Source organism: Serinus canaria, chromosome 14 (genome assembly GCF_022539315.1).
Source record: "Serinus canaria isolate serCan28SL12 chromosome 14, serCan2020, whole genome shotgun sequence".
NCBI lineage: Eukaryota > Metazoa > Chordata > Aves > Passeriformes > Fringillidae > Serinus > Serinus canaria.
Window position 1 is genome coordinate 6575894 of NC_066328.1, and position 19960 is coordinate 6595853.

At 39.3% G+C, this 19960-nt stretch overlaps 2 protein-coding genes across 7 annotated transcripts in view; one reads left to right on the forward strand and one right to left on the reverse strand.

The window, feature by feature from the left end:
- Nucleotides 1–477: 477 nt before the first annotated feature.
- Nucleotides 478–9844, reverse strand: BFAR (bifunctional apoptosis regulator). 4 transcript variants are annotated; one of them, XM_018916008.3, is made up of 8 exons: nt 9398–9844; nt 5763–6093; nt 4758–4956; nt 4237–4406; nt 3563–3707; nt 3136–3306; nt 2501–2703; nt 478–1644 (listed from the first exon to the last, which is right to left on the reverse strand). In XM_018916008.3, exons 2-8 carry the CDS (start codon nt 6026–6028, stop codon nt 1452–1454), a joined length of 1347 nt encoding a protein of 448 aa, XP_018771553.1. In that variant the 5' UTR covers nt 6029–6093; nt 9398–9844; the 3' UTR covers nt 478–1451. The 4 variants fall into 4 exon arrangements, with proteins under 4 accessions (XP_018771553.1, XP_018771555.1, XP_009090175.1 ...); XM_018916010.3 differs by lacking the exon at nt 9398–9844 and adding an exon at nt 9240–9391; XM_009091927.4 differs by lacking the exon at nt 9398–9844 and adding an exon at nt 7244–7582.
- A 75-nt stretch (nt 9845–9919) lies between these two features.
- Nucleotides 9920–19960, forward strand: part of PARN (poly(A)-specific ribonuclease) — a 41712-nt gene continuing 31671 nt past the window's right edge. The window contains exons 1-13 of one of the 3 annotated variants that reach the window (XM_030229806.2): nt 9920–10004; nt 10263–10340; nt 11184–11263; nt 11616–11683; nt 11778–11859; nt 12463–12523; nt 13163–13328; nt 13541–13606; nt 14347–14385; nt 16183–16225; nt 16865–16945; nt 18772–18828; nt 19667–19744. In XM_030229806.2, coding sequence (XP_030085666.1) covers nt 9986–10004; nt 10263–10340; nt 11184–11263; nt 11616–11683; nt 11778–11859; nt 12463–12523; nt 13163–13328; nt 13541–13606; nt 14347–14385; nt 16183–16225; nt 16865–16945; nt 18772–18828; nt 19667–19744 — 918 coding nt within the window. In that variant the 5' untranslated portion in view covers nt 9920–9985. Of the gene's footprint in view, nt 10005–10262; nt 10341–11183; nt 11264–11615; nt 11684–11777; nt 11860–12462; nt 12524–13162; nt 13329–13540; nt 13607–14346; nt 14386–16182; nt 16226–16864; nt 16946–18771; nt 18829–19666; nt 19745–19960 lie in introns of those variants that run through there. The other 2 variants (XM_030229808.2, XM_030229807.2) reach the window with 2 other exon arrangements.

The window sequence follows — 19960 nt, forward strand, 5'->3', positions numbered from 1 at the left end:
TGTACACCCTGAATTTCCTGCAAGCACAGGGAGGAATTCTACCCTTAGAATGTTAGAGCCAGATTTAAAACTGCAAATGCAAACCATCCCCAAAACAGAAACATGAAAAAAATGTAGAAGTTGTTGGGACCAACTGGCTTTCTCACAAGTGTTTGATCCTGCACAGCAAGAGTTTAAGAAGCTCAGAAGTATATACACATCAGGGTATAAAGCTGCTTTTAGCTAGGGTCACTTCACAGATATTTTTAACCCTTTGGGAAGAGAAATCAGTACCCTGAACTGATGAATAATACACTGTTTTGTACCTGCTGATTTGAAGAGTTATAGATCCAGGAATGTTTTATGTCTACTTTCACCCACCTCAACTTACTCAAAGACGCAGGGCTAAAGAACAAGTTTGTGCAAGTCAAAGCTAATGACATGTACTTCAATCTTAAAATAAATAAATAAAATCAAAACCCAAATTCTCTATAGGAATAGTGAAGATTTCAAGAGAGATCTTTAATCATGGAAAATATTCATAGGCAAATTTAGTTCACATTACTGACACCAGCAAAATAAACAAAAAAACCCAAACAGTGCAGACTGCAAGGGGACAAAGTTCTTGAAAAACATCTTAACTTTTGATTCAGTCAAAGGAACATACATTAACAAATGTCAATCCTGCTTACACAAATAACCTCTCAGTCAATATCTGCTCACAGACATAGATACACATATTATATTGCCATAAGTAATTACAGTGTCAGGTCACTTTTCCAAAAGAATCCTTTTTATGAGATATTTAAGAATTTGCAACAGAATTCAAGAAGAGAGAATGAAAGGAGCTATTGATGAAGTCTAACTGAGCTGAATAAAAAATTTCCATGAATAAAAAATTATCACATTTTCCAAGACACAAGAAAATTCAAGAAGCCTTTGCCTTCAACTGCAGGAATTTTGGAACAAACTCTACTGTGAGACTGTATAGGGCAGTAACAATGCTACATGTAAAGAAGACTGAGATAAATGAAGTTCTTTCAACATCAAGCCTATCCAGGAAGGGCATTCTTTTGGCAAACTGAAGTTGAGGAACACATTGCTGGTATGAAATGCTAAGTTTAAAAAGAAAAAGAAAGAAATCACTGTAGCAGTGCAGAAGACACTGACTTTAAGGCAGGCTTGAAAATACACAGAATAAAGAAATTTATCTGATACAAATATGGTGAGATGACTGTATGAGTTTTACATGGCTATACAGGAATGTGCTTTTTTTTCCAACAGAAAATTCATTTTTCCTTCATCCTCCAATTTGGAATCAGCTGGTTTAAGAGTAACTTATCTTAAAGCTTTTTCATGTTTAAAATAACATAATCCACCATTTTCACTGCAACATACATAAAGAAGAAAAGCAAAATTTATTCAAAATGTCCTTTTTTAGAGGCTAAACAGTTCAAGAGTTCCAATGCCAATCACTGCACTTGTGTCTCCAGACGCCTTATCTCTGTAACCACAAGATCAATGTTTATAACTGGGTTAAAATACAAGGCCCAGTAAAACAAACAATTGCAGACAAACTGAGGAATAAAAGGCCAAAAAATGGCAACAAAAAGTCCCTGGGTTGAGACTTTCCAGAAATGTCTCCACATTCTGTGAGGAATAGTCCTGTGAAAAAGGAAAGGGAAAGACTTAGAGGAACTTTCTGGTTTGTTTTTACCCCGCTCTAAGAAAACCTAATAGGTGCTACAGCTTTGCATTACTTAGGACTTCCTCGGGTACCTGTAAAAAACACCATTTTGCACACCAGGAAACACTCTTCTAGAATGCAGTAGAAGCAGATCTAAAGCGGAAACACTGTCAGCACACTTAGACCCCAAAGCCCAGCAGGTTCCAGTGCCACAGCACAGCTCCGCCTCAGGCTGTCCCCGGCTCCCTGCGCTGTTCTGGGCACGCTCTGCCCTCTATCGGCTGGCAAAGGGAAAACCCAGTACGCACCAAAACAAGAATTCCTCCCATTCCATTTCCAAAGATCACATCAACTATGAACCTTAATATGCTTAAATTAAGACTGAGATAGTAACAGAAAACAGAAATTCTGAAAAATTATCAGAACTACTATCAGTATAACTGAACTTATAATTCTGAGGACTCATCCCATAATAACTACACTGCATCATGACTACATTCTGATGTATTTAGTTCTCAGCTGACAGTGAATACCAGGCACATAAGAGGCAGTTCTCAAGGTTTAATATCTCCCAGTGGTTAAGAATGTGCTTGTTGCTGTTTCCATATTTGCTACATCTGATGAGTAAAACCACCTCTAAGAAACCCTTGGAAGCATACACAGAAATAAAGATAATCAAGAGCAAGCAGTAGCATATGTGGGAATGCAGATTCACATGTTATTATTAACCTCAGTTTGGGTTAGACACTCATTCCAGCTGTGAAATTGTAAGGCTGTCACGTTCTCTAAGGCCGTGTACTTCCTACCCTCTTCCACAAGCTTTGTAAGACTTACTTCAATTCTCTTCTTGACCACAGCCTCCAAAAGGAGAACAATTCCAGAACAGAGAGCAACATGGCATTTACAATTATAAATCTTGAGGTCCAGTAATGCACATCTAGCCAATCCCAAGCAAATTCAGCTATCAGCTGGTATGGCAAAAATAAATACTTTACAGTGAATTCTCTCCATTGCCTCCAAGAAGGATCTTTAAGGTCCTGTAAATTAGGATAAAAAGACTGTTAATCAATTTTCTATAAACTTACTTAATACTATCTTATTTCCACTAGTCTTTTGTTGAAAAGCTGGGGGTTTTATACACTGAAAGCAGTAATTTATTATACTTGCTAGTAGGTAATACTTTAATGCAATAATTTCCATTAGATTAGCACAGCACTGTCTGTAGTCATGTGAACTTCAGAAGAATCAGTTTCACACAGGTAAAGTCTTAAAAGCCTAAAATCAATCCTATTAAAGGTAATGGTTGCAACACTGGTGATTGCATACAATAAAATCAAATAACTACTTGCTCTGTAGATCTGCTGCTTTTAAAGTTATAGTGTAAAGAGATGAAATGATGAATAATTACATCATGTGTTTTTATGCTTATAACTAAAGCAAGTATCATATTTAATGTTTTGAATACTTACAAGTAGTTTTGTGACAGTATCTTCATACTTGTCTTCTTGCATAGGACAAATTGTGTGGATGAAAGGTAGGAAAGCTTCTGTGTAATCAAACAAATATAGGTATAACATACTGAGTCTTGGAGAACTCTTCAGTGCATACAGAAGAAAGAGTGATTTTCCTGGGTTTACAGCCTAAAAGATATCAAATTATTAAGTTTCAATCAGTAAAAAAATAATATGAAAGGGACATGCCACTTCTTAGGTTTTGTGACAATCATTTTCCAAAGGGTTTTTTTTCAAATCCAACAAGTCATTAAACTGAGCAGTTTTTACACAGGTAATTTCACTACTTTAACACTCCTCCTGGTTTTAAGAGAATCTTCTTGTAAAGGTATTATGTTAAAAATCATTAATATACATGACATAACACACTTTATATAAAATTTACCTTATATTCCCAAAGGTTCTGTGGTGGTTTAACACCTAAAGTTTTCACACATTCCAGTTCTGCTATAATAGCTCTTCTGTGGTTACTGTTCTCTACACTGTAAGGCTCTTTGGTGAAGTCCTCTTCAGTCAGTGTTAGGAGGAGTCTACAAAAGCAGAAGAATTAAGAATGTAAACAGTGCCTATTCACCAAAAAAGATGACTAACGAATACACAACTGCATACTGAAACAAGGTAGCACCTTTTGGGTTAAAGAATCAGAGAATACTTTGGGTTGGCAAACTTTGGGACTTTAAAAGATCATCATTACGTTGCCTATCAAGTGTTCTATGCCAACTGCATCTCAGAGCCTGGGTTTTAAATTTCCTTCTTTTCCAGTTTCCTCTTGCCTGCTTTCAGCATGGCTCTTGGGTGGAATACATATGCATATAGCACATGCATATTTCCACAAGAAAGGAAAGGTGCAAGGGGTGGATAATACATCAGTAGAGTATCTACTATTAAAAGTTTTCAACAGCAACTGTTAAAATTTCTTCTGAAATTTCTTCTGATACATCAACAGAATATTCCCACAAACTATGTAACACAGTATAGTCATTTCACAAGAAGCCACCCCTAATGAATCTGTCACAGTCCAATCACATAACAGCTGACCTCGACCACAAGGCCTCTCACCTTCCATTTACTTTCTCCAGTAAAAATCCTTCTTTGTAATGTGAAGCCCATGGGCCCAGCTGCTCCAGCCAGAGTATCACTTCCTCAGCAGTCCACTTAGCAACAGGCTTGTGGACAAGAAGATCATCTTCAAATTCTCTGCTACTCCAGTGATAGCCAAGTAGAACTACCTACAGATAGATTACAAATATAAATAAACAAAGATCCTTCACTTGCAAAGCAAATACATGAATGATAAAAATAAACACACAATAAGAGGCTCGACATGTAGAGTCTTCCATTTCATGGAGACTAGAACATTCAGGCTTTAAGAAATTATTTTGAAGTTTTACCCACTAACTTCCATTTGCTGTACACTGCAGTTGTAGTTCCAGACAGACAGCTCTGAAGGCCACTTTACTTACTCTGCCCAGCTGGAGTCTCTTCTGTGCTGACAATGTTTCTACTGTGCATGTAATTTAAGAATATTTGATTGCATGCTTAAGGAAGCAAATAGGGAAAACCAACCAGATGAAACTTACTGCTACACAAGTTAAAGCTGTCAGAACACCTGAGAAAAACCCTCCTCGAGGATTAATTCTTCCTGTGTTTGGAACTGTAGGCATCTGGTCCTTCCCATGCTTTTGGAAAGTGGCTAAGCTGCGTGCTACATCACTGTTCTGTTGAATATCTTCTTTTCTTTGTTCAATGGCATCAGAAAATAGCTTTTCAATAACATCCCTAATAGGAAAAATATTTGTCATTATACTGTAACCATTGAGGCTTAATATTCAGAAAAGGGAGTAATTTTTTGATTTTTGTTTTACCAGCCTTTACTAAAGACTTAAAAGCAAGAAAAAATAGTTATTAAAGCTTAGTAAACTTGGAATTTTATCAATCACTGCCAAAAAACCATTTTCCTTAGCTTCTAAAGCTAAAATATCACATAACTCCCAAGTAATTTCTTATATAAAATTAGAATCCTGTGTGCCACTGGCAAGCCTCAATTATTAAAAAATAAAAGACAACATAAAAGCCTACCATCAATCCTACCATCTATTTATTTAAACATTATTAACCCCAGATAAAGTATAATTAACAAAACAACTTGTGAGTAATCCAAGACAGCAAGATAGCTTTGTTCTGCAATATGATCACACTTCTTCCAATAAATAATTCCTATTACAGAAATTACTACACAATTATCCACGATCAATCTAACTCAGAATAATTAGAAAACAACCAGCTATATTAGAAGACTGAGGATCCCGCCTCTCCAGCTCCCAAAAAATGTAGAAGGGAGGGGGAAAGCCCTCTCCGAAACAAACTTCCTCCCTAAACACAAAACCAATCAACCCTGCCCCTTAATTCCATGTGCTTGAACAGTTCATTACAAGTGCACAATCTGAAAGTCTTTAGGATTTAAATTTGTGACAGTTCAGATTACCAATTATCTAAGAGCATCTGCAGCAAGCTCAAGAAACCAGACAGCTAATTTCTGTGGTTTAATTTATGTAAAATATACATTCACAAAACAGTTCACTCACCTGAGGAGGATGTTGACTTTGGGGAATCCTTCCCATTTTTCTCTGCATTCCGGGCATTCATTCTTCTTGGACGACACCCACCACAAGGCCAAGCAATGCCTACAGAAGCTGTGCCCACAGTTCAGGGTGGTGGGATTGATCAGAATGTCGTAGCAGCAGTGGCAGAGGAACTCACTGACTGATATCTGCCGGCCTAGGCCCGGAGTAGCACACGGTTCAACTTCTGCCCTCTCTGTTTCCCCTCGTAAAGTCTCACCTTCTTCCATTTTCCTTTATGCCTTACACGAACAGAAAGCTCTCTTAGATCTTCAAACCAGATAAGGCACTACTTCTGCAAAGCAACATGAAAACAGCTATTAAAGAAGTTTAGAATTGTAAGCAATGCGATTCATCTTTGCACCGCTTTTGACACTCGGATGGTTTTAAATTTTTTAAGTAACTCAGCCCTCCCCAAAATGAAACATGATCTACCTTTTCAACAATATATTCATTGCCAACTACAATCAAAAGCAGATTCTAGATGTAAATAGCTGAGCTCAATCTCCCTATGCTTTCTTCTCCCATGTTATAAAATACATGAAAGTGAAACAAAATTATTCACTATGATTCACATGACTTTTGACAGTAGCTTTAATCAAGGTTTTACTAAAAGAAAGCAGTCAAAGAAAACATAATTAAAAGGTATAATCAGCAGATAAAAAATAAAATATCAGTATAATGTAATGATCTAGTTCACTTCATCCCTCTTCTTTCTGAGCATATAGAATAAAACATTACTAACAGAGGTCAGTGGTAGACATTGCTAGGTAATGTTTGAAAAAAAAAAAAAGTTTGATCCACCAAGTCATAAGGTTCAGAATCATAAGGGATTGATCCGCACACCTTGTCAGCCAAGGTCTAAATTCCACATTAACTTTACTTGTAGTTACTTTGTTAACATTACAGAAAATGCACAGATAAGAGTTTAAGACTGTTCCAAGTTTACAAAAAATATATTTGCTTGATGATCCTACTCCATTCTCATAGTCAGCAGTGTATTTCTTAAGAGAAACACTGACCCATATGATTCACTCATCACTCATAATATGTTAGAAGACACCAAGAACTAGACAATTTTCTTCTCAGACACTACCAAACCAAAACATGATTATACTCTCCACTTCGTGGCTCCCACTTACTACGAAATTACCAACTTGCATTCCAGATCAAGTACGAAGAGGTAAACACGCAAGCAGGCAAGGAGCAGAAATTACGAAAAAAGCGCAAGTTCAAAAACAAAAAAAGGTTAGTGAAATTAGAATCCTTAGACGTCCAAACCTCTATTTCCATGGCAAAGCACAGGCTGCTGGCTTTCTAAAACCTAAAACAGCACTTGCAAGAGGAGAAATAAAGACAAGATTTTGCACCTAAAAACATTCTTCTAGTTTCCTGAAAGACAGAGGCAAGAGATTTCTGTGAAAAATACAGGAAAAATATTTCACCGCTCAGTCTGCGCCAAGTAAGAGCCAGCAGCAGAATTATTCCTAGCTCCTCTCCTGTCTCTTCCCAGCTCGTTTCCTGCACTCCGCGCTGCTTCCTCAGGCACACCACCGCCGGTCCAGGGCCGCGGCGTTTCCCGGCCGGGCCGGCGGAGGGGGGGCCCCAGCCCGATCCCCTGTAGCCCGATCCCCGGCAGCGCGCTCGGCCCCGCGGCGCCCCGGCTGCAGCCCCGGGCCGAGGAGGGGGCGGGCCGAGCCCGCCCCGCCGCTTCCGCCCCGCGAGCACGGCGACAGTGCGGCTCCTCCCTCGCCCCAGCCACCGGCCAACACCGCAGCCGCTCGCCTTTTTATTTCAAGCGTTATCACCGGACGAGAACACTGCTACACTCCCATTTCTGGTAACACACACTTCTATATTCGTGAGAACTGCGGTACGCTTGTTTACTGTACACTGCGCACCCAGGCAGCATTCCTTCGCAGAAACTATTCAAGGTTGATTTTACAGTAGAGATTCGAGGTGTCATCTTAGAAGCAAATAAGACTTTCAGGTGCTAATTTGATTGCAGTGCTAACGCATATTCTTACCTATAAGAGTCAATCCACACATGCACAATTACTTCTATCAGTCTCTGTCCCCTTACCCAAATTCTTTTTGACTAGTCCAAAAATATTGGATTCACTCTCTACAACACCCTGACAGGAGGTTGTAGCCAGGTGGGGACGGGCTTCTTCTCCCAGGGAACAAGTGACAGGACTTAGCTTTACTCTGCACCAGGGCAGGTGTAAGTTGGGCATTAGGAAAGGGTATCGGACATTGGAATGGGCAGCACAGGGAGGTGGTGGAATCACCGTCCCTGGAGGCGTTTAAGGACTGGACATAGCACTGAGCACCACGGCCTAAATGATTTGGTAGTGTTTGGTCACAGATGGGATTCAATGATCCCAGAGGTTTTTTGCAACGTAAATGATTCTGTGAATTTTTAAAGTACACCTCTGAGATGTATTTTTTCAACTGTTCAAAACAGTGACATTTTCTTTTAACATTTTGTTTCAGTTTGATACAATCTAGAAGTCCAGTTCAAATGACATTTCAGTTAATTATTCCAGCCTGTTTCAAGAAAGAAAATAGTCTCTCATTGTTTTCTCTCTCATATTATCCAGTTTTTTCCCAGAGAACCAGTCAACAGATCTTTAGCATGAAAGAATTCAACCTTCTAGATCTGAGGAAGTGCATCTAGATCTACCTTGGTATGCAAGGTGAAAATGCAGCCCAAAATTCTTGTTCTAGAATATAGTGTTTTACTTCTTTTTTTGTGTCTTTTCACTTAGGTTCACATTCAATGTTCAGTAAAGTAAAAGAGCATACAAGTGTTTGATAGTCTGTGCAGCAGACCTAAATGATGTGAAAACATGGCCATTTTGTTCCAGTTTATCAAACTTTTGACATATAAAAAGCTATGGAATCTTGAACTAACTGCTTGTATTGCCCTCTCCCACTTTTTAGGTACTCCTTCTGCTTACATAACAATACATACATGTTGAAGTAAAAAATGTTTAATCTGTAAGACATAGTACTTTCATTCCTGTTGAAGTACTTAATTGCAGTACTTTACTGTTTGACTGTTGAAGTTTATTTTGTGGGTGAGGGTAGCAAAGAGTTCCCAGATTTGTCTGCTACTTGAGGGAAAATGTCAGGCTTCTAAAACAGCCATCAACCACTTTAGAGTGCCATAAGCACTTTAACTAGAAAGTGCAGGAATGTATCTTAAAAAACTGAGGAGCAACATGAAAATGTTAGGCTTCAGCCAATTCACTGCAAAATAAAAACATCTCTGCCATTTTAACTAATATCTTACTGGGAGACATTTATGATTCGCTGGGAATGTCTGTTAAATAAATGGCTTATACTGAAAAGGTGAAGCTTACTATTAAAGAATCTTTAAAAGCTCTCTCCACTACATCCTGCATAATTATTTATATTTTTCTATGGAGAAATTACCCGGCACAATTTGTGGAGAATTTTTCATTTGCTTTCATTTCGCTGGAATTCTGGACAAGAGGCTTTCTAAGACATGTGAACTCCAGCTCTGCAGCACAAATTCTGAACTCTTCTGCCGCCCGTGCCCACAACTCCTGCCCTCTGTCCCTGTTCAGCACCTGCTCTCCGGGGCAGCTCTTCCTCGCACAGCGCTGCTGCGGGCCCATCCTGCTGCTCTTCTACAGCGAGCTGCCAAAGCGCCGCTTGTAACAGGAAAATGCTCCTTCTGTAATACGGCACGGCCTCCGGTTCCCCTGGAATTATCATCATTAAAGCATCGTCGCTAGCAGTTCTCCACCGTCCTCCTGATGTCTCCTAGGCAGAGTTCCATGCCTTTTTCCTTGCTGTTGCTAGTTTCGTATTTCTGGCTTTGAGGGCGAGGCCCACATCCATGACATTTCACCACAGAACCGCGGCTGGTGTAAGACTACCTTCCCCCCAGCAGCCCTGCTGCAGACACTCAGTCTCGCAGCCCGCTCGGACCACACGGCAGGCTGCTGAAGGCGCCGTTCAGAGCCGGCGGCGCCGAGCCCCGGGCAGACAGGGCGGTGCGGCCCTGAGGGCTCCGCCCCGGTAGGAAATGGCGGCGGCCCGGGCTCACGTGCGCGCTCACGTGCGGCGCGCGGGGCGGCCCCGGAAGCGCTCGGCGGCGGCGGCGGGCGGTGCCGGGCGGTGCCGGGCCGAGCTCCGGCGGGCGGGGACGCGGGATGGAGGTGATCAGGAGCAGTGAGTGACGACCCGGCCCTGCGTCCCGAGCTCCGTGCCATTGGCGCTAAGCTGTTCCGGTGTCCCGGCGTCCGTGCCCTGGGCTGGCGGCCGCTCCGGCCTCAGCTGCTCCTTCATGGCGAAGGGGTCCCCACTGCCCCCCTCACCCATGAGGCGCAGCCCCGAGGTTGAGGGGGCGGCGGGCAGGCCCTGAGGGGCGCCGGGCTGCCGGAGGATGTCGTTTGTAGTCTCAAGTGTGTTTTAACCCTTTACCCGCAGATTTTAAGGATAATCTAAACAAAGTGTATGAAGCCATTGAAGAGTCCGACTTCCTGGCCATCGATGGAGAGTTTTCAGGTACAGTTGCACCTGTTTTGTCATTGTGAACTGTTGGCAGTCTCTGGTTTGACCTCGGTGCCCAAGTTCGCTCCTGTGATGCGTCTCAGGGTTGGCTTGAAAAAGCTAAAGCTGAGGCCACCACAGAGTGATTAAACCACCTGTTACTTGTGCGATAGCAGGGCTTTGGTCAAAGCTCCATGTCATGCTTGTGCTCCCACAGTAATTTTTCAACACGACAACTGATAGTTATTGCAGCTCAAAGTAAAAAAAAACAGAAGGTGTTATGTGTGCCATGAAAGCAGTAGATGGGGATAAGTGAGGAAGATCCTGCAAGTGTTTGGACAGGGCAAGGCAGCGCTAAGAGCCTGTGTGTGCTTGTGAAACCCTGAGGGTATGTGCAGCAGAGAGATGCTTTAGTCGGTACTTCACTTTTGGGATGCAGAGTTCAACTCACTGATGAGACTCGGTTTTGTTACATGTGGTGTTTGTGGAAGTACAGTTGTTGCATATTGCTTAAGGCGACTAAGTTATTCAATAAATCTCTGGGCAACACTCTTCCCACTCTTTTTAGTTTGGCTTTGATCCTGCATTGTGTTGTAAAGCCCATCTACATTAGGGTATTGGTAGGTCTTGGCCTGCTGCTGACATGTTGAGTAGGAGCCAGAATGACAGAGCTTTTGCAGAGGAATTTTACTTCTAGAACACCCGTATTAAAATGAGTGGCTTATTGCAGTAGTATTTTCCTCAAAGTAAATATTTGTAAAACATACTTTAAGTGAAAACATTTTTCTCAAATTACCAGTTGTTGCGTTTCTTTGCTGTGGTTAATTTTGAAAAGCAAAATATGTTCTGCTTTTTCAGGGATCAGCGATGGGCCTTCAGTTAGTGCATTAACAAATGGCTTTGACACTCCAGAAGAAAGGTATCAGAAACTTAAAAAGGTAAAGTGTTTACATGGACTGAAATGAAAACTGAAGCTGCTGTTGGTGCAGCATCTTGTTTGTGTGACCAGCAGGAGGAAAGAGAAAGGGAACTTCGCTCAGTTCTTGTCTCTTTGTGGAATGGAACTGCATGCTAAAGTCATCTTGGGCCAACAGTAAGATGATTAAATGGGGATGAAAACTAGCAGAAAAACTCTGATGTGTTTACTTTCAAATTACTAGCTAAATGAACATTTCTTAAGACGATTCACTTTATTTTGAAAAGGAGAGAAATCATATGAGGATGCACCCTGGTAATATTTAAATGTGTACATGTTTTATTCTCATGCAAAATTTTTCTTTCATTTTACAGCATTCCATGGATTTTTTGCTCTTTCAGTTTGGCCTTTGCACTTTTAAATATGACGACACAGAAGAAAAGTATGTTATTCTCTTATTTCTTGTTTTCTTAATTGAGGATTTTCTAAAGTAATACTGACAAGCTGTATTGACATGTAACTCATCTTTTCTACAGGTATATAATGAAGTCATTTAATTTCTATATTTTTCCAAAACCGTTTAACAGAAATTCACCAGATGTCAAGTTTGTCTGTCAGGTTAGTAGAAATACAGTTTAATTTTATTTGGTTAAGGTATACCTGATACAAGCTTCAGCTTAAAAGGTAGAAGTTTCTGGGTTGGGTTTTTTTTCTTATAAAATAAATAAGCATCAGTTAAGAGCAGTTCCAAAAATGGGAGCTTGAAGGGATATCCTTGACTTCAGTTGTTATGTGTGATTTCTGGAATTTGAGATAGTGTTCCAAACTTGGAACTACATTGAACTTCCAGTTTCCTTGCTTTTTTGATCCTTTATTCACATCTGCTTATCTTGCTTTCACTGCTTCCTTGGCACTTGCCAACATTTTTCTGGTCTCAGATTCATTCTCCTGGACCACATTTTGCTTTCTTTTGTTACCTCTCTCCACATAGTTTGTTCTTTCATCTTTTTCCTTTACCATATTCTTGGTTCTTGTACCTTATGGAAGTTGAAAATCAATAAGAAAAGTAGCAGAGCCTAAACTCTCAGTGGCTTCTTTAGGGTCACAAACTTGGTTGTTCTTGGCTTTGGACTTTGTATAATTTCTTAAAAAGTGTGAAAGTAACTTAACTGTTGCCACAGGTACTTTTGCCAATTGTAAAGCCTTTTTCTCTTATTGCAGAGTTCAAGTATAGATTTTTTAGCAAACCAAGGATTTGATTTTAATAAAGTTTTTCGCAATGGTGAGTTGTTTTTGGTTTGTTTTCAATTTCTTTCAATGTCTGCAAAATTTGTGATGACACTTTCATTGTTTTCTGCAAAAGAAAAAAGGCTGCCATCCATGATAGTATTTTAACTCGTAGTGAAGTTCTTGAATTATTCTTATCCTGTCTGCTGTTGGGCTGATGGTAACTCCCTTTCTGAGAATTCACTGCATAGTTCAGCAAAGCAGAATTCTCACTAACATGACAGCTTGGTTGGGATTTTTTTATGGAGGCAAAGTGTGAATAGAGAGTAACAAGGTGTGGAGCTGTGTAAATACATCAGTAGGAATGCCTAGGAAAGGGATCCCAGTGCACTGTGCTTGGGGCTCTGCAGTCTGTTATTGGTGATGCACAGAGCAAGAGAGCAGTGCTCAGTGCTTCAGTGGTTGTGACCTGCAGCTCTGCACTGCTGGGGCTCATGCCTTGTGCAGAGGTAGTGCAGTGCTACCAGCTCACCTGGCACCTGCTGGGAGGCAGGACAGACACACATCTACTGCAGATCACTGAAAGGGAAGGGTTTGCTCTCAGTCTGCAAGGGTGTAACAGAGGCAAATGCTTGAATCCCTATGCATCCCTAATTAGCCTCTAATTATTATGAGTTTTTCCTTTTTTTGTTAGGAATTCCGTATTTAAATCAGGAAGAAGAGAGACAGCTAAGGGAACAATATGATGAAAAACGTTCTCAAGCCAATGGTGCAGGATCTCTGTCATACATTTCTCCTAATTCCACAAAGTGCCCTGTAACAATTCCTGAAGATCAGAAAAAATTTGTAGAGAAAGTAGTGTAAGTAAGCCTGTTGAATATCCTCTGATGCTGTTAAAACTAAAATATTAACAGTAGTGATATTTTCACATGTTGCAGCCATTTCTGTTATCTCATTGTTTGTAAAATGCTGCTCTTTTTGTTATGAAGTATTTTCTTGTCTTTTGGGGACAGCTGTAAATTTCCAAAAAATGAAATAGTAGATACAGAAGCAAATAATCTGTTTCTTCCAGGGAACAGATAGAAGACTTATTAAAGAATGAAGAAAGTGAAAGTTTGGAACTGGAGCCATGTACAGGGTCAGTTTCTGAAATTGCACTTCCTCTAAAAATTTTTTTTAGTTTAGTCATATAGAATTAGGGGAGGGACAGGGAAGAATATGTTTACTTGGGTTAACTGTAGCAAAATCTACATTTGACTAATTTTTGAATGTTGAGAATACGTAGTAATGTATAGAGGGGTTATAATTTATTTTGAGCTGTAACTTCTGCACGTAGTGGCAAAATGTTTTAAGTGTGGTCAAGAGATGTCTTGTCTATGTGAGCTGCCTTTTGTTACTGCTGAAGTGATCCATAAGCCTTGGCGATTCATTTTATAAAGAAACTTTTCAAATCTATTGAGCTATTGGTTCTTCACAGTTAGTAGCGTGTGACTCTTTTTAGTAGGCTGGAAACTAAATATTTTGAGAGTATGATTATTTTAAAAAATTAAAAAAAAATAATTTAGGAATAGTAGAACATGGTGAAGCTGGGGGTACGGTACCATCACTGTATCTGTATTGAGTGATCATGACTACACAATACTCTCTGATGAGAAGATATATGGGTGACTTTAAAACATGGTGTAAGTGCTTTTACAGTTTGGCGGCTGAACATTAGAATTCAGTAAATTTCTTCCTAGCCTATAGTTCTGCTAGCAGTGACTCTTGCTTTAAAAATCTTTCTGCAAATGAACACTTAGAGTCAGCTTAAACTGGAAATCATTCCTAGAGACATTCTGTAAAAGGATTGTTAGTAACACGATTGTCTTTTGGTTTTAGGTTTCAAAGGAAATTAATTTATCAGACCTTGAGCTGGAAGTAAGTTACTGGTAATACTGCCTTACTGTATATTTGTAGTACTTTTGATAAGAAATCTGGGTAAGATATATCTACTTAACCTTGGCATGATTGATTTAGACTTTATTTTTCCCTTTAAAAGAAGACTTCTGTAATGTTCTGAAGATGAATTGCATTAAACTTATTTGTCATGATTAATTTAGATATTAAAGCTTAGTATTTGTTTTATCCTTTGTAAAATCTCTGAATAGAACAGCACAGCCTAGAATTATGTAACAAATGCAGCATGCTAGGTTTTTAGTGAGCAGAAAGTGCATGTGCCTATACAGATTGTGGGCTTTAACTGAAAAAATAGTAGTTCTGTAGTAGGTACTGGTATGGTTATAGTTTTCTGTTGGATGCCAAGCATAAGCACTTCTGATAACTTAGTATATTGCCTGAATGTATCTCTTAAGCCTTAGGAGAAACTCCAAGGCTTTAGTGTAAGATTTTCACTGTTCTGACTGCAGTAGTAAGATGTGGAAAATATGCAAGTCTTTTTTTTTGTATGTTTAGTTAATTCAGTGTTTCAGGACTGAATCTGGCACTCTTTTACTTTAACTGAAAGCAAATAAAATAAAGCTTCTGTCTAGAAAATGGGATCTCAAGAAGTGAGCTTGAGAACTAAGCTGAAAAAAAGCAGACATGTTTTCAACAATTTTTCAGTCATTCTTTTAACATGTCTGTAGCTTCCTGTAGCATGTAGTTTTATGTTTGTCTGATACTTATCCTTGCATCTTCTCTGAGTGGATGGAAGAATGTGTTCTTGTGTTTTTTTAACATTAAGCAGTATTGTTTTATGAGAGTACAGCTGTGTACACTGTGTGTGTGTATTGGAGAGAAAAGGCCAAGCTGTGAAGGTAGCATGGAGCTCATTAAAGCAGAAGAATGAAGTTATTGATTGCCCTTGTGTCCTGACCTCTTCACAGGTCGTTTATTGAAGTATTCTCTAGTGCATCAGTGTTTTGATGCATCCAAGGTTTGTGGCATGAGGCAGCTCATAAATGAGATGGAGGCTCAAAACTGTGTGAGGAGTCACAACAGTGTTTGGAGTATGCTCTCCAGTACTAATTTTGGGAGTAGCCAGAGGACAAGGAAGCTTGCTGGTTCTGAAGTGGTTGCACAGTTGTGGTTAGTTTATTATAATGAGATTATGAGAGTAATTGCTACTGGTTAAGCAGGAAAAGGCAATATTCTCTTACTTTTGCTACAGTTGGGTGCTCTGTGAATGGTGTTATTTTGGAATTTAAATATGATTGTAGTGGTGTGATGCAACCCTGTAGCAGAGGTGATGACATTTGAGTTAATAATCCCTACTAAAATCTACTGGTAGCAGAGAGTTCAGGCTTGTTAATAAATCCTCAAATAAGTGATGTGTTAAAGAGATGCTGTCTTCAGAGAAGTTGTCTTGGGGTTGCAAGTAAATGAGAGCATTCTTGTTTTGGATTTCTTGAAAGCAAAGATTCTAGATTGTGATGAAATATCTTTATGATGTTTACTTAATATCACCGAAATAAGAAATTACAGTTTCCAAAACAATAGCATGGGAAATTGTGTAAGTGCCAGTCACTGTTAGGTAATGTAAGGAGCCCAGTTAAATTAGCCTATTGCTTCAAGTGTTGCACTATTAAAATTAAAAAGAAACTTGTAATAGTTCTTTTACGCCTAAGACTTAGAGAAATAATGAGACATGAAATTACTAAATTACTGTTGTGGTTTCAATATGCTAAATGTCAAGTGAATAACTATTAATATTTACTTTCATTTGTTTTGATGTAGGTATCCAAAAGGTATCCACGTGGAAACTCTGGAGTCAGATAAGGTAGCTAGGCCTGTTACTGCCTCTAACATTTGTTCTGTTGAAAGGAAATTGTATTTGTCAGTTTCACCATCTCTCCTGATTTTTAGATCTAACTTGAGCTTTTTTATGCAAATTCAAAGCATTTTAAATTTAATACAGTGAACTAGTTTCTATCTGACCAGCATATGGAGAGTGGGCATGTATTTTTGTGGCTTAATATTACCTTTTTAAATGGATACTAAAAGGTGTTTTAAAATACAATGGGTCTGATGTTCAGGATTAGTGAAAAGCAGGTTGTGATGATCTCAGAGGAAAACCAGCAGCATCATGTGCTGTGTCCTCACTTACCAGCATAGATCTCTGCTTCAAAAGGTATTTGAAACAAACTATTTACAAGGAAATGCTGATAATCTGTTTTGAGAAGTAAAAAGTGGGTTTATGAAAAATTAGGTTTGGGGGATGAAGCAAATACAGCTTTCTAAAATAGGCTTCTGGGAGTAGGTGATAATATGGTGCCTACAATAGAAACAGCTGTGTTGCCAAGTAACTGCTGCTGAGGTATGACAGTTTTCTTTTCAATGTAAATTTAAAGAAACTTGCAGCAGCCTTAAATCTGAACTTCTCAGAGTCATTCCTCAAACTATACATTTTTTGTTTTAGAAGGAGAGATATATTGTTATTACTAAGGTAGATGAAGAGGAACGAAAAAGAAGAGAGCAGCAAAAACAAGCAAAAGAACAGGTAAATAAATTCAATTCCATTAGTTTATGTGAGAGAGGAAGGGTGAGAATCTCTGACTTCACTTGGCAATGGAAAAATGCAGGATAGGGTTTGGTATTGTTTCCCTTTGGTTTGCTGTGGCTGGCTGAATTTGATTTTATAAATTCTACCAGATAACCTAGGCCTTGCAACAGAGCAAAAGGAGTTGCAAGGCACTCTAAAAATTTTCTATAAATCAGAATTTGTGGAATACTGAATGAGTATTCTGGAGTAGTGACTACCTCCTCATGTGACTCTTGCTCTCACAGAAGTGTGTCCCAATAAGAGAAAACATCAGTTTCTTGCAGAAATTCTTGAACAAGTTGTTACATGGTTTGGATTCACAGTCTCCCCTTCTCTTACAAAGCTTGCTTGCTCTTGGTTGGCTGAGTTAGTGTCCTGTACAGTGAATGTGTCATTTCTTGATAGAACCACACTGTACACTACTGCTGTGGTAACACACTGATCAGGAGGTCACACCTGGTGTATCCAGACACTCTGACTGTTTATTAGACTTTTATTTTGCTTACTGAGTGATGCAAATTTCAGGAAGTCATAAGACTTGAATTGTGGGAGTTCCTGATCAAACTCCTGTGATTTGTGCTTTCATATATCCAGATAAAATCAGTTTGGGTGGAGCAAATAATACTTCTGTACAGAAAGCCTTTTAAGAGGGAAAGAGATATCTAGAGAGATATTAACTAATGTGACATCTCTTTATCCAGAAGCAGGTCAGGAGCAGTTTCCTACTACAGAAGGTTTTTCTGAAGGGTTTCTAGTGGGGATATTACTTCCTCAAGCTAGCAGCATTCAGAGCTGAACTAAAGTAACAGTGAATGTTTTTATCGAATTTTAGTTCTAGTTGAATAAAGACAGGTAATACAAGGCAGAAATTGCTTCTCTAGACCTGAGAAAGAAAAATCTGTTACAGAACAATTTGTGCTAAAGTCAGAACCCCCCTAATTAATCAAAAGTCAGTTTATACAACTACAGCGTTATGTAATGTGAGTTGCACATTTTAATATTTCTCCTTGGTTTTGTTTATATAAATAATGAAGAATGTTTCTTCCTCAATCTGTGGTAGCATAAAAGTATGGTCTGATTTAATAGGAGTGACAATCAGGATTCAACCTGTTGCATATGTAACAATATATGTAAAAAGTACAGCTGAAAATGTGTAGGTTAATTGTAATACCTTCTGAGCTGTTGGCAGTGTCATAGCTGCTGAGCCCTATTGGAGATCACATGCTGACAATGAACTGACTGCAGCTGTTAATGCTCTGGCTGGGGAGAAGTCACCCTCCTTTGCAGCAGCCTGTGTTTTGCTGTGCTTTGCTTTGTGGCTAAAACACCAGTGATACCATCCATGTGTTTTGTCTGCTGCTGAACAGCACTTGCACGGTGTCAAGGCTTTCCCTCCCACCCTCCCTCAAAAGCAAGGAGGCTGGAGGGGATGGGCTCTCATTATCCTTATCCACAAATCTTATTGTCTGCCTTTGAATTTAGGGTCAGGGGAATGAGCAAAGGGCAGGGTGGCTGCTTGGCTTCTGTCCAGGGGCAACCCAGGACAGCAGCTTGTGACTCATCTTACTTGACAGTGAACTAGGACTACATATAAAATGGAAATCTTGTGAGCAGCATCCTGCTTTAACCTCTTCTGTCTTCCAAATACTGACATTTCCTTCATGGTCTTTTCTTGGCAATGTCTGAGAAACTGTTTGAGGAGAGCTGGGAGCTGGCAGTTGGCAGGTACAGTTGTGGCAGTATTTGTATTTGTGTCTCACTAATGTCAGAATCTTTGCTTACAGGAAGAATTGAATGATGCTGTAGGATTTTCCAGAGTTGTTCATGCCATTGCTAATTCTGTAAGTTAACCTACCTTTGTTTGTAAGAAAAAATAATAATTCAAAGAAAGGATTGTTTTGCTGTTACATTTTGGAGGAGAAGATGAAATACAAGTTAAAGTGACACTTTAGGTTTATGTTGTTTCATGTTTTGCAGTGGTTGAGTGTAGTAGGTTAAGTAAGCTCAAACTAAAGAATGTCATAAAGAATCTTAGTATCTGTATGAGTCAAGAATAGCAATTTCTTAGAGCTCTTAGGTAAAAAAGCTTTGGTGGGTTTTTCTTTCTCTGTTCTGAAAAGATTTTGGTTTTTTTTTTCTTTTTTTTCTTGGCAGTTAAAGGCTGTCAAAGAAGGACTGTTATCATATCAAATGAATCAAAGTTAACATTAAAAAAACTGCTTGAGCTTTTTCAAAGAGCTTGCTTGTACAACATCTGGCGTGAAAGGTTCTGCAGTGTGAGAAGCCAGACCATGCCCTTAATAGCTATTGTATGTGATAACCATGAGGAATATATTGTGTGTTGTTGTGTGATTAAATTAAAAGGTAATGGATGGAGAAATGCCTTGACTTCACTCTGAAATAGATTACATTTGGAAGCCAAGTAGCTGTTCTAGTGCATCTTCTCAACATCTGAGGCTGCTGTGAAAGCCTGTGATAAATGGGGAGAGTAGAGGAAAAAGAAGTGGCTGCTCTGAGAGAATCAAGGAGTGTGTGGGGCCGGCAGAGAGCATATGGGGAGGTTTGATGTGTTCTTGTTCCTGTGTGCCTTGGCTGGCATCTGGGATGGGGGTTTTCACAGATGCCTGTTGCCATGGCCAGGACTGGAAATCTAACAGACATTTAATGTTATTTTCACAGGGCAAACTTGTTATTGGGCACAACATGCTGCTGGATGTTATGCATACCATACATCAGTTCTATTGCCCCCTGCCTGATGTAAGTAATCTTTTGAGTGTTCAGATGATGAAATAAATGCCTTAATGTATTTGTCTTTTAATATTATTCCACACTTTCTTCTAAATGGAAGAATTGGTCAGCCTGTGAACAAGTGTCAAAAAGTATTTAAAAAAATCTGTTTGGTACTTCTGGGCTACTGCCTTATTGTCATAAATATTTTTGTAGAAAGTTTAGTTGGATTGTTCTCCTTTGCAT